The sequence below is a fragment of the Plutella xylostella genome, chromosome 16 (assembly GCF_932276165.1).
Source record: "Plutella xylostella chromosome 16, ilPluXylo3.1, whole genome shotgun sequence".
Taxonomy (NCBI): domain Eukaryota; kingdom Metazoa; phylum Arthropoda; class Insecta; order Lepidoptera; family Plutellidae; genus Plutella; species Plutella xylostella.
The window spans coordinates 5,907,900-5,920,157 of NC_063996.1; the positions used below are offsets into that span (position 1 = coordinate 5,907,900).

General features: G+C 44.3%; 1 protein-coding gene across 1 annotated transcript in view; it reads right to left on the bottom strand.

Moving 5' to 3' along the window:
• LOC105384011 (rabankyrin-5) overlaps window positions 1-12,258 on the bottom strand; it is a 58,818-nt gene that overhangs the window by 10,054 nt on the left and 36,506 nt on the right. Inside the window, exons 6-18 of the mRNA XM_048626154.1 lie at window positions 9,813-10,039; window positions 9,311-9,454; window positions 8,618-8,859; window positions 8,213-8,340; window positions 7,694-7,881; window positions 6,348-6,490; window positions 5,743-5,896; window positions 4,004-4,166; window positions 3,671-3,747; window positions 3,140-3,293; window positions 1,980-2,097; window positions 1,447-1,565; window positions 890-1,107 (exon numbers count right to left, since the gene is read on the bottom strand). Of these exons, the coding sequence (XP_048482111.1) occupies window positions 890-1,107; window positions 1,447-1,565; window positions 1,980-2,097; window positions 3,140-3,293; window positions 3,671-3,747; window positions 4,004-4,166; window positions 5,743-5,896; window positions 6,348-6,490; window positions 7,694-7,881; window positions 8,213-8,340; window positions 8,618-8,859; window positions 9,311-9,454; window positions 9,813-10,039 (2,075 nt within the window). The remainder of the gene's footprint in view (window positions 1-889; window positions 1,108-1,446; window positions 1,566-1,979; window positions 2,098-3,139; window positions 3,294-3,670; window positions 3,748-4,003; window positions 4,167-5,742; window positions 5,897-6,347; window positions 6,491-7,693; window positions 7,882-8,212; window positions 8,341-8,617; window positions 8,860-9,310; window positions 9,455-9,812; window positions 10,040-12,258) is intronic.

Genomic DNA, 12,258 nt, shown 5'->3' on the forward strand with positions numbered 1-12,258 from the left:
CGTATGCGTGGCATTATGGGTCCTTTATCCATGGTTCTATTTCTAGTGTCCTATATCCATGGTCCTATTTCTAGTGTCATATGTCCATGGTCCTATATCCATGGTCCTATGCCCAGTGTCCTATATCCATGGTCCTATTTCTAGTGTCATATGTCCATGGTCCTATGTCCACGGTCCTATGTCCATGGCCCTATGTGTAGTGACATATGCCCTATATCCATGGTCTTATGTCCATGGTCCTATATCCATGATACTATGTCTAGTGTTCTATGTCCATGGTCCTATCACCACTTAATACTAACTTGCTAGAGTCAGTCTGGCTAGGTCTAGCTCCGGCCAGCAGCAGGCTGCGCACGAGCGCCTCGTCCCCCCCCGCGGCCGCCAGGTGCAGGGGGGGGGGGGGGGGGGGTGAGCGACGCGTCCTGCACACGCGAGTTCACGATCACCTCCACTGAGAGTAGGGACTATAGTGCTAAGTGCATGGCTTTATGGGTCCTATATCCATGGTCCTATATCTAGTGTCCTATATCCATGGTCCTATGTCCATAGTCCTATGTCTAGTGTCCTATATCCACGGTCCTATGTCCATGGTCCTATTTCCATGGTCTTATGTCTATGGCTCTATGTCCATAGTTAGTGTCCTATATCCGTGGTCCTATGTGTAGTATCCTATATCCATGGTCCTATGTCCATGGTCTTATGTCCATGGTCCTATGTCCATGGTCTTATGTCCATGGTCCTATGTCCATGGTCCTATGTCCACGGTCCTATGTCAATGGTCTTATGTCCATGGACCTATGTTTACTATACTATATTCATGGTCATTATGTCTAGTATTTTATTTCCAAGGTTCTATGTCGTCGGTCCTATCTCCACTCAAAATACTAACTTGCTAGAATCAGTCTGACTAGGTCTAGCCCCAGCCAGCAGCAGGCTGCGCACGAGCGCCTCGTCCCCCCCCGCGGCCGCCAGGTGCAAGGGGGGGGTGAGCGACGCGTCCTGCACGCGCGAGTTGACGTCCACCTCCACTGAGAGTAGGAACATGACTGACTCCATGTCGTTGTTCTGTATGGCCACGTGCAGGAAGTTGCGGCCTTTCTTGTCTACCTGTGGAAGACAGTGGGGACGTTAGGTTTTTGGATTTTCTGCAGAGTACAGAGTCCGTCTGGTGTGATTAGATTAACGGGAGTTGATGACCCTTTAAAGGTATGAGCACATTATGTAGAGAGAGTCGCAACATATGATGTAGAGCCGCAGTACATTATGTAGGGCTTCAGCCGAAAATCGCTCTAATACATTTTTATGAACTGTCTACCTATCACTATCACACACGATGCTGAGTCACAGTGGGCTACATTTTCACATACTACAGGATTGTGGCACACTGCGGCCTACAATACATAACTTTAAAAATGTTCAATAACTATGAAGGTATTTACAACGTACCTGTTCAGCGGCATTAGGGTTCTTCTCGAGCACGGCCTCAGCAGCCTTGTTGTTCTTGGCGAGCAGCGCGGCCGCGAACGGAGTCACGCCACGGTTGTCGCGGATCGACAGGTCCAGCCCTAGAAAGTAAAACAGTCAAATTAGGGTTCCCACAATGTTATTATGTCTGTAAAGTCCCTGGACTGGCCCTTTGGCCATGGTGACAGATGATATATCAGCTCCACGTTAAGATGATAGCTGGCCACCAAAAGTCATAAAGAATATGACCAAAAATTTTTAGATTACGCTAAAATCTTTTAACTATATTTGTCATTAATAAAGGTATAGGTTGCCCCTCTATCCGGAATTCTGGCTGGAACCCAAGGACCTAAAGACATGTCAGGTCAAATCTAAAATAACTAGGTACTTGGGTTTGGTCAATTAACGATTTAAAAAAGTTGCTAATTCAGAATGGTTACGCAACTAGCTTAACCAAAAAAATAAATATTGCACAATATTTTTTGTTTAAACTATCTAAGGCTACTGTTGCTAACCTGGCTGTGATAGAACGAGAGAGATGATCCCTGCGTGCTGGTTCTCTATCGCGATGTGGAGCGGCGTCTTGCCCTCCGCGTCGCGTGCGTTGATATCAGCACCGTGCTCTAGGAGAGTCTGTAAGAAAAATAAGGTTTAAATATTGATTGAAGTAGTCCATACTCATTCTATACACTAATACAGATTTATGCCACGTTTTTCTAATACTATGAAAAAACTTTGCGAGAATATTTTGAATAATAATAATAAAGTACCAGGGCAGCAGAAATGCTAAACCTCCGAAAGTCGCACCGCACCGTACGTTATCGTTGTTTTTTTTACCATTTCATACTATCATCTCATACCTAAATTCCAAATGCACTATATAGTACGCTACCTGTATGAAATCTCTCAGTCCCCAGCTACAGCACAGGTGCAGTGGTGTTTGCTTGTCGCGCGCGGGCTCGGCGCCGCGGTCGCAGCTGCACCGGATCACGAACATTACTCCTGGCTACTTTTGTTGTCCTGGTACTTTGTTGCAGATTCCCGCAGGTTTCTTTGTAAGCAAGGCTTTTGCTCCTTGCTTCTTATGTTGTCCTGGTACTATATTACAGGTTTCTGTGTAATCAAAGCTTATGCTATACCGATTTTGATTAAAAAAATATACAGAACAAAAATGGAACCATCAGAGGGTCATACCGTACCTTTGCATATTTATTTTGTTTCTTTTAGTACTGCTTTAACTGCTGCCTAACGTTGTGATGGGCTATATTTTCAAAAGTGTCCAGTACCTGTATAACATCCCGCAGCCCCCAGCTACAGCACAGGTGCAGTGGTGTTTGCTTGTCTCTTGCGGGCTCGGTACCGCTCCGCCGTGGACTCTGCACGTCGCAGCCGCAACGGATCAGGAACATTGCTCCTTACTACTTCTGTTGTCCTGGTACTTTGTTACAGATTCCCGCATGTATCTTTCGTAAGCAAGGCTTTTGCTCCTTGCTACTTATGTGGTCCTGGTAGGTACTATATAATAGGTTTTTTTGTAATCAAAGCTTATGCTATACCGATTTTGATAAATAATTATACAGAGCTAAAACGGAACCCATCAGAGTGTCGTACCGTACCTTTTTATTATTATTTTTTTGGCACCTAATGATGAGCTATTTTCAAGAGTGTCCAGTACCTGAATGACATCCCTCAGACCCCAGCTACAGCACAGGTGCAGTGGTGTTTGTTTGTCTCTCGCAGGCTCGGTACCACTCCGCCGCGGACTCTGCACGTCGCAGCCGCACCGGATCAGGAACATGGCCACCGACTCCTTGTTCTCGTCTATTGCTCTGTATACAAGAAAATCATTACATCGGTATGTGATAAAAGCTTATGTTGCGCTCTCAAGGGCGACCGGTGTGAGCAAGCAAGATGGGTGACGGTGAAAAGACTTTTATCGCTCATTCTATGTTATATTCTTGGCTGCAGGGGCTTCAAGCATGGCGATAAAGGATGGATAGCGCTATTTATCGTCCGATTTATCGCTGAACTGTGCGTGCATAATACATGCGTACATCGCACCGCTATCGCCTGTCCCCGATAAAGACCAGGTGGGGCTAGAACTTACACATATTAGGCATCAAGAGATCACTATATTCTATTTATAAACACCCTCTAAAAAGTTTATTAAATGGGGGACAGTCAATGTTTCATACATAGCACTTACTTGTGTAGAAGTGTTTGTTCACAGCCATCAGGCCCCGGGCCCCAGCAGTCGGCATCAGCTCCATTTCTGACTAGAATCTGTTGACAAAACAAACCCGGTATACTTTACTATTAGACTGCAGTTGATAACTTATTTACAACTAAAGCTGTAGAAACAACTCACGCTAGCAACCTCCTCATGGCCAGAGTACAATAGAGGCGATACCCGTTGGCGTCCGGTCTACTCATGTCTACTCTTCGCACGCACAACGCTTCTATATACTACTACTAGACTACTCGACCAATAGACAATAAATTTACAACCTTACAGCTATAGAATCAAAGTCCAACTCACGCTAGCGACCTCCTCCTGGCCAGAGTCCAAGGCGGCCCACAGGGGCGGCACCCCGTTGGCGTCCAGTCTACTCATGTCTACTCCCCGCACACACAATGCTTCGACTACTAGGCCGAGCCGGCAGTGGATGGCCAGTTGTAGGGGCGTCTCGCCGGCTTCCGTTCTGCGGGTAAATATGGTTTAATTGAGTTTTAATTGAGATCATAACTTCTCTCCTCTTAGCCTATCGCACTACTAACCACTTTCTCGACATCACCAAAGGTTAACTGGTAGAGAATGCTACTAGCATTAAGTTCGCCTTTGTACAATGTTTTTTATGTGCAATAAAGAATTTATAATAATAATAATAAGGGCTAGTACGGGGCGCATTTACAATACAATACACTTTATTTGCACCAAGAACAAAAATTACAAAAAACAAAACTTAAAAATAAAACAGTACAAAGAGGCGGCCTTATTGCTTATAGCATTGAAGACGTGATGACAGGTCGGTCATGTCTCGTGAACAGCACTACACTGACCCGCAGGTCGGTCATGTCTCGTGAACCGCACTATACTGACCAGAAGCGCCCCCTTCTGGTCAGTATAGTGCGGTTCACGAGACATGACCGACCTGCGGGTCAGTGTAGTGCTGTTCACGATTGACGACATTTAAGACGTGACAAAAGTTTTGCATCACACTCACTCACATCGCGCAGCCTCAAGAGCGAGCGCAACGGAGATCTTTTGTCACGTCTTAATTGCGCCCCGTGCTACACGATCAGAAGAGTATATTGATGAATTTATGAAGAGAAACATTTCATACTGAACACAAGTTTTCACAGTCAACTCCTATGGTAAAGTGTTGTCTTGCACCGAGAACACCGCGGTTTGCGGCGCCGCTATGAACGCTTTGTGAGCTACATTATACATTCAACTAAATAATGTAGCTCACAAAGCGTTCAAGTCGGCACCAAGGTCCAGTAGAGACATCAGTCCTGAGTCTTCCACGAAGATGGCTTGAGGCTAAAATATGACCTAGATGAAGAAGGAAAGAATGAAAAATAATTTATTGCTGACCAGCAGACACAATCCGCTCTTACAGACGGTCGAATGGTGTAGTGGTTAGTGACCCTGACTGCTATGCCGAAGGTCCAGGGTTCGATTCCCGGCTGGAGCAGATATTTGTACTCGGGTCTTGGGTGTTGATATTTGTGTATGTAATGTATCTATCTATGTGTTTGAGTAGATATATCAGCTGTCCGATACCCATAATACAGGCTTAGTTTGGGGTCAGATGGCCGTGTGTGAGATGTCCCCACACATTATTATTATTATACTCATGTGTATAGAGGTGGTGGTGCACTCACAGCGCGTTCATGTCGGCGCCGCGGTCCAGCAGCGCGGCGGCGGTGCGCGAGTCCTCGTCCACTATCGCCTGGTGCAGCAGCGTGAGGCCGCTCTTATACTCATGTGTATAGAGGTGGTTATTGCACTCACAGCGCGTTCATGTCAGCGCCGCGGTCCAGCAGCGCGGCGGCGGTGCGCGAGTCCTCGTCCACTATCGCCTGGTGCAGCAGCGTGAGGCCGCTCTTATACTCATGTGTATAGAGGTGGTTATTGCACTCACAGCGCGTTCATGTCGGCGCCGCGGTCCAGCAGCGCGGCGGCGGTGCGCGAGTCCTCGTCCACTATCGCCTGGTGCAGCAGCGTGAGGCCGCTCTTATACTCATGTGTATAGAGGTGGTTATTGCACTCACAGCGCGTTCATGTCGGCGCCGCGGTCCAGCAGCGCGGCGGCGGTGCGCGAGTCCTCGTCCACTATCGCCTGGTGCAGCAGCGTGAGGCCGGCCCCGTTGCGCACGTCGGGGTCCGCGCCGCCCGCCACCAGCAGCATCACGAGGCTCTTGTGACCTGCGGACCGCAATATAATATAGTTTACAAAGATCTCTACCCTGCATCAGATTTTAATTTTATTGAGATGAGTTGCGGGACGAGGTTTTTATGACCTGCGGAGCACAATATGAATCAGTACGTCATAAAAGTAGGAAGTGTACGTTTTTACAGCAGACCCAGTAGCGCCTCTAGCGGAAAATATCATCAAACTTTTGTCTGCTAACGATAAATAATGTATGCAGGTAAAATTTATGGAAACTTTTCCGCTAACTTGCTAAACCCGTACTAGACATATACTGTACTACCACAAAAAACTATAAACACTGAATACCTCCTCCTACAAAATCTGTCAAATTTCGTTTTAAACACTTGTTAAACAGTGTTTAAAGTTTTTTGTGGGAGCACAGATAGTTCTTAACCTTCCGCCAGAAAACCTACAACATATATCCAGTTTTGGCTCCTCGAATACCTTCAGTGAGCGCGACGCTGGCGGGCGTGTCCCCCTGCGAGTCGCACAGGTCCAGCGCGGGCCGCTCGGCCCTCGCGGCCTCTAGTATAGCGCGCACGCAGGCCTCGTGGTTGTTTAGGACTGCCAGGTGGAGGGGGGTTTGTCTGTGGGGGGTTGGGAATGTTAGTGGAAGAATAAATATGGTCATTGGAACGGATGATAGTTTAGCAACGGACGGTGTGGTCGGAGCGCTACCGCCGGCAGGGTAAGGGTTGAATGGTTCTACCTTTTTTGGCATAAGATTTTTTTGCCTAATCTCGTATTGCATAGTAACGTTTGGTCAAAGTCTCGTTACGCCGAAAATCGTATGGCATAAATCTCGTTTAGTAAAAAGTTATTTCGCATAACATTGTTTAGCCTAATAATGGTATGGCCAAATCTTGAATAGCCTAACAATGCTATAGCATAGGTTTATACAAAGTAATAATATTCGTTTGGCTTTAACTTTGACGGAGCGTCTCCCTACATAGCGCAAACTGGTGCCTTGTATTGTTTCCGCTGTTTGGAAAACGCTCCGCTCCGCTTCGCTGCGCTCCGCTTTGGTTTAGATGAACATGTGCACCTAACACGCTCCTCCTCGCTTTGCTCGTCGTCGCACCTATTTTTAGGTTTCGATCTCATGGGGTTTGTAATAATTATATTGGTCGTTAACTTTCGATTTTTTGATCATACAATATCGTGATTTTCGCGATGCAGGAGAAAAATACCACAATTTGTACATTTACTACATACTAAATATATTATTTATTAAGATAACATTAGGAGAAACAAGATTATACATAGGTATAGACGAACATAAATTTGAGCAAACGAAACTTAGGTGTTTAAAGATTGTGCCTAAAGAGTTTTAGACGAAACGAGCCTTATGCCACATAAGTCTTGGCAAAGTGATGGTTCGGCCAAAAAAGTTTAGACCATACGAGTTATGCGAAATGAGTTTTAGTCAATAAAGATTATGCCAGATGAGCGGAACCCGGGTTGAATGAATGAATAATGAATCAAATTTGATTGTTACAGAATAAACTGATAAATGAACGACTGAATGCATTCAGCATTGCATCTGTCTGTATAGTGCCACAAACTTATCTGTTCCGGTGAGAGCGAACTAAATTGGTCCATATAATCTATGTCAATATGAAATTCATTAGTACAGTAAGTAATGAGGTATGGACCAATTTAGTTCGCTCTCACCGGAACAGATAAGTTTGTGGCACTATACATAGTATAATTCATTCCCCATTTCTTCTTTCATTCATTCTTGATTTAAGGACGAATTTACGACAGACTGAAAAAATAACAATATTCACCTGTACACAGTATCATTGAGTTCCCCATAACTAGTCTGTAAATTCGGATTGGCTCCTTTCTCCAGCAGCGCCGTAGTTAAACGACACAGTCCGTTGGCGCAGGCGGCGTGCAGGATGCTCATGCCAGCCTCGTTGGTGTGGTTCACGTCATCGTTACTGAGGTGTGACGTCAGGAATACTGCTGAGTCCTGGTGGTTGGGAAATAAGGTTGGTTTGTGAATGAGATTGAGGCTTTAAAATTGTTTAGAAGGCCTGGCTAAAATTAAAAATTTAAGTGTCAGACTGGCTCTATAACTGACTTGAACTTTCATCACCGGAGCGTGAATACATAAAGTATATAAAGTATATTGTACATAATGATAGCCGACCTACGATAGTAGATGGCACCTGAAGAAGATCTATCATTGTTCGATCCGAGCATGATAAAGCACAAAATATTATCATGTTTATCATATCTATGGCATTGTACTCAAGCATTATTAACAATACATAAGATTTCATAATTTTCCCAATACTGACCTCGAACCACCCTTGCGCCAGGATGTGCAGTAGACTGTCGCCATTGGCGGAGTACACGGGGTTGGGGACGCACCCCTTCTCCAGCAGTTTAGCCGCGAAGCCTCTTTCCACCACTGTCTCTGTTTTACCTACAAATTAATAATTATTTAGTGATCTCCTCTGTATTAATTAGGTATAATACGTTGTGCCAATATCTAATAAAAGAATAGTATAATTATGATGCAAAATTAGAAAAGTCGATTATCCAAAGCCCACGGAGTCTACGCTGGGTTCCAAAAGATCATCCTCATCATCAAGGGTAAAAGTTATTTGTTGAAATAATGATGCAACAATAAGAGAAATATTATGAGAAATCATGGTGACTACAAACACTTCCATACAAGACAGCAAACAACATGACATTACCTTCAACAGGATCCTCGCTGAACGCATTCTTATTCGTGACAGGAGTATCAAACGGATTGGACCCGTTCATAACCAGGGTTTCACTGGACGATATCGACGCTCGCCTGTCGTCCACGAGCGCGTAGTACAGGGGCGGGTGCTCGTCCGTCATTGTTCTGAGGTTCGGGTCGAGCTCGGGTTGCTGAAGAAGGAGGTCGAATATCCTCTGGTTGCGAGCTATGACTGCTTGGTGGAGCGCTGTGCTGGAATAGAATATGTGATTGTTGAGTTTTTATTGCTTACACTTATAAGAGTTGATGTAAAGAAAATAAACAGATGAGGGTTAGACGCAGACCCTAAACGGATTTGAAAGAAAAGAAAGAGAGAAAGAAACAAAGAGAGTTTTCCAGGTGGCACTTTTCTTTTATTATGCTACGGTTTTTTATAATGCTACGGTTATCGTTATGGTCAGCGGCGCTATCCGCTCATAGCTAGAGCCTGAATGTTACACGGTGTAGGTACAGTCACTCACAAGCCCTTCCTGTTCTGTCGGTTGACGTCGGCGCCGCTATCCGCTCATAGCTAGAGCCTGAATGTTACACGGTGTAGGTACAGTCACTCACAAGCCCTTCCTGTTCTGTCGGTTGACGTCGGCGCCGCTATCCGCTCATAGCTAGAGCCTGAATGTTACACGGTGTAGGTACAGTCACTCACAAGCCCTTCCTGTTCTGTCGGTTGACGTCGGCGCCGCGCCGCAGCAGCTCGCCGGCCACGTCCGCCAGCGCGTCCAGCGTGTCCGCATCGCACGAGCTCGGCGTCAGCGCCGCTATGAGGTGCAGGGCTGTGTCGCCTTCCTCTCTGGGAATATAAGATAAAATATAGTAGAGGTATATAAACAAACTACAGTACTAGGAGTAAACTGGCAAGATGTGGCCTACAAACGGCGAATGTCTCTAAGAAGGGGTTTCTAAAGAGACTAGGAGATAAGAGGGTTTTAGTATATGTATTCTCGACCTTCCCGTATAACGATGGCTTCGACGCCAATTCAAAGCTGTATATCCACGCCTCCACGTTGGGAGAGTGTTGTACCAGGGTAGTAGCTACGAGGGGTATTGTCTGTACTGTCTCTAAGACCTCCCAATGTAGGAAGACTTACAGTGTAATGATGCTCTACTTCAACAACATACCTATCCTTCTGTCTATTCTAACCACTTACTTTGTAGTCAGATTAGGATCAGCCCCATTGCTAACCAGGAAAGCAGCGGAGAAGGCATCTCTCGCATCAACTGCCCTATGCAGCAGGGTCCGGCCCCGCGCCCCCCGCGCCTCCACGTCCGCGGAGTGTTGTACCAGGGTGGTAGCTATGGAGGTGCTGCGACCACGCAGAGCCAGTTCGAGCGGTAGCTCGCCGCGTGACGACATCGCGTTCACAATGTCTGTTAGCTGTAACAAGCGATAGGGGCAGTTTAGAATATGGATAGACTACAATAATATATAATGTAATGGTGGTACGGTAGGCTAAAGTAAATAGTCGATTCTCATAAAATCTGTATGAAGTAGAAGTGACAGGACATATTTATATCGAAGAAGCTATCATTGGTATAGACGAGTTCTAAGGTGGAAGCCATGAAGAGGCAAACCTAGCGTGGGACGCTCTCCAGCTAGCTGGACCGACGTCTTTTCATACTCATAGTGGTGATGGTGATCGAATATGTAAGTGGAGCCAATACCTTCTCTATCGAATGGTATAATAATTTGTAACTCCTATATGACATTCATTGTAAAAATAATTTCATTCTTAAAACATATTGATGTTTTTTTTTGTTTAATTACGAAACTAATTTAAAATCATAACGAGCAAATAATCATGCAACATATATGCAACTAGCCAATGACAATAATTAAAGCACGCATGCCATTCAGCTTCCACTCTCACTATTAAACAATTATACCAATCTATCTGATAACTTTCAAACCCAGTCAGGCATGCGAGGAAAAACGTATTAAACGTTCAAATATTCACTAAGTACAATCATTTAGCATCTAGTGCGATAGCATCAGCGTTTTTATTGCCAGCGGGTTAAGGTCCGAAATGCAACATACGCAATGACTATGTACTAAATCGCGTGCAATGCTAGTTGATGCAATAGGAGACGTCAGTACAAATTCCTGGAACGTCATTGAATGGTGCCGATAACTAGCCACTGGCAGGATGTTTCGGATTTTCAGCAACTATTTGATTAACATTGTCGATATTGTGAAACTTTCACACACGACACGGCTGTCGCGACTGGATGAGATTATTCGGTATCTCGGTCTCGAAAGGAAAACTATTACATTTTTATGTACTATGAAAATGCAAATAATTTATTTTCAAGCCGTTAAATATTAATGACAGCCATTATAGATGGAGAATGGTATCTAGATAAAGTACATTTGGTAGCAATTTTCAATCGATTTTTTGCTTATAAATCCACATAATATGTCTTATGTGATGCTTATTATTATAGTCTCTTGTGTACGTTACATTATACCTACTTAGATCGGAACTAGATACCCAACAATACCGGCTGACGTAATCAAGAATGGAAAAGGCTTTAAATAACTAAAGTATCTGTAATTAATATCGGAGGTGTCACTCCTGCTTTAAAAATAAAATCTTTCGCACTTGGCAACCGGAGTGAACCTCCAATAAATGAGTATTCTCTTTGATTCTTATCTCGGTTACGTGATTTGGAGTTGAGTACAATACAACAGCGCTATCTGTATCAAATGTGACCAAAATACAGATTGAGAGACACGTTCAATTTGACTGTCAGGAAAGAAGCCGACACAAAATAACGAGATACATTTTCGAGAATTTAAAAAATGGGTGAAATTACAAAAAAATATTAATACATGTCCATTTCACCTTTTGCAACATCCAGGCCAGGTACTCCAATTTACACGGGAACTAGACTGGCTTAGCTGAAATTAGGGGGATATGTGCAAAGGTTCCACTCGAAGAATCCATGTACAGTAGGAGCTTGACCCCCCTCAGAATAGAATAGAATAGGCATGGTTCAGTCTGATCTGGAAGTCATTTCTTTTTCACTTAAGTACATTATCTTTGTCGAATCTGGCTTTACAGAAGCGAGGGATGAGTCACTCATGTGAGCTGTTTGTTTTGGGATGCAAGTCGCGCGTGCCTCACAATGTAAATTCGCTCATAACGTAATGCAGTCTATGACGAATTACAATGGGACACTCTCTCTTAAGTTACGCAATATCGGGGGCTAATTTGGAGGTGTTATTTTGGAGTCTTGTATTATGATGTAATTAGTTTGTGCGTGGCTTGGGCAAGCATGTGTCGCAGACGTGGTTGTATTTAATAAGCTAGGTAATAAATAATAATAATAAATTTTATGTTAGAGGACAAGAATATAAGTTCCACGGAATCTGTAATCATGAGATGTTGCAAATATTATCAGATGTGAACAAAAGGACGCGAACGACACAGCATAAAACAAAATTTCAACAGCTTTAGTTTTGTACAAAATGATACTGTGACATTTTAAAGGCACTCCTTAATTTTATTGGTTGCATCAAATATTTTATCGACTGGTGACAAAAGAAACTGAGCTGGTGCTGGGCCGATGACCCAAATGAAGATATTTGTAAAT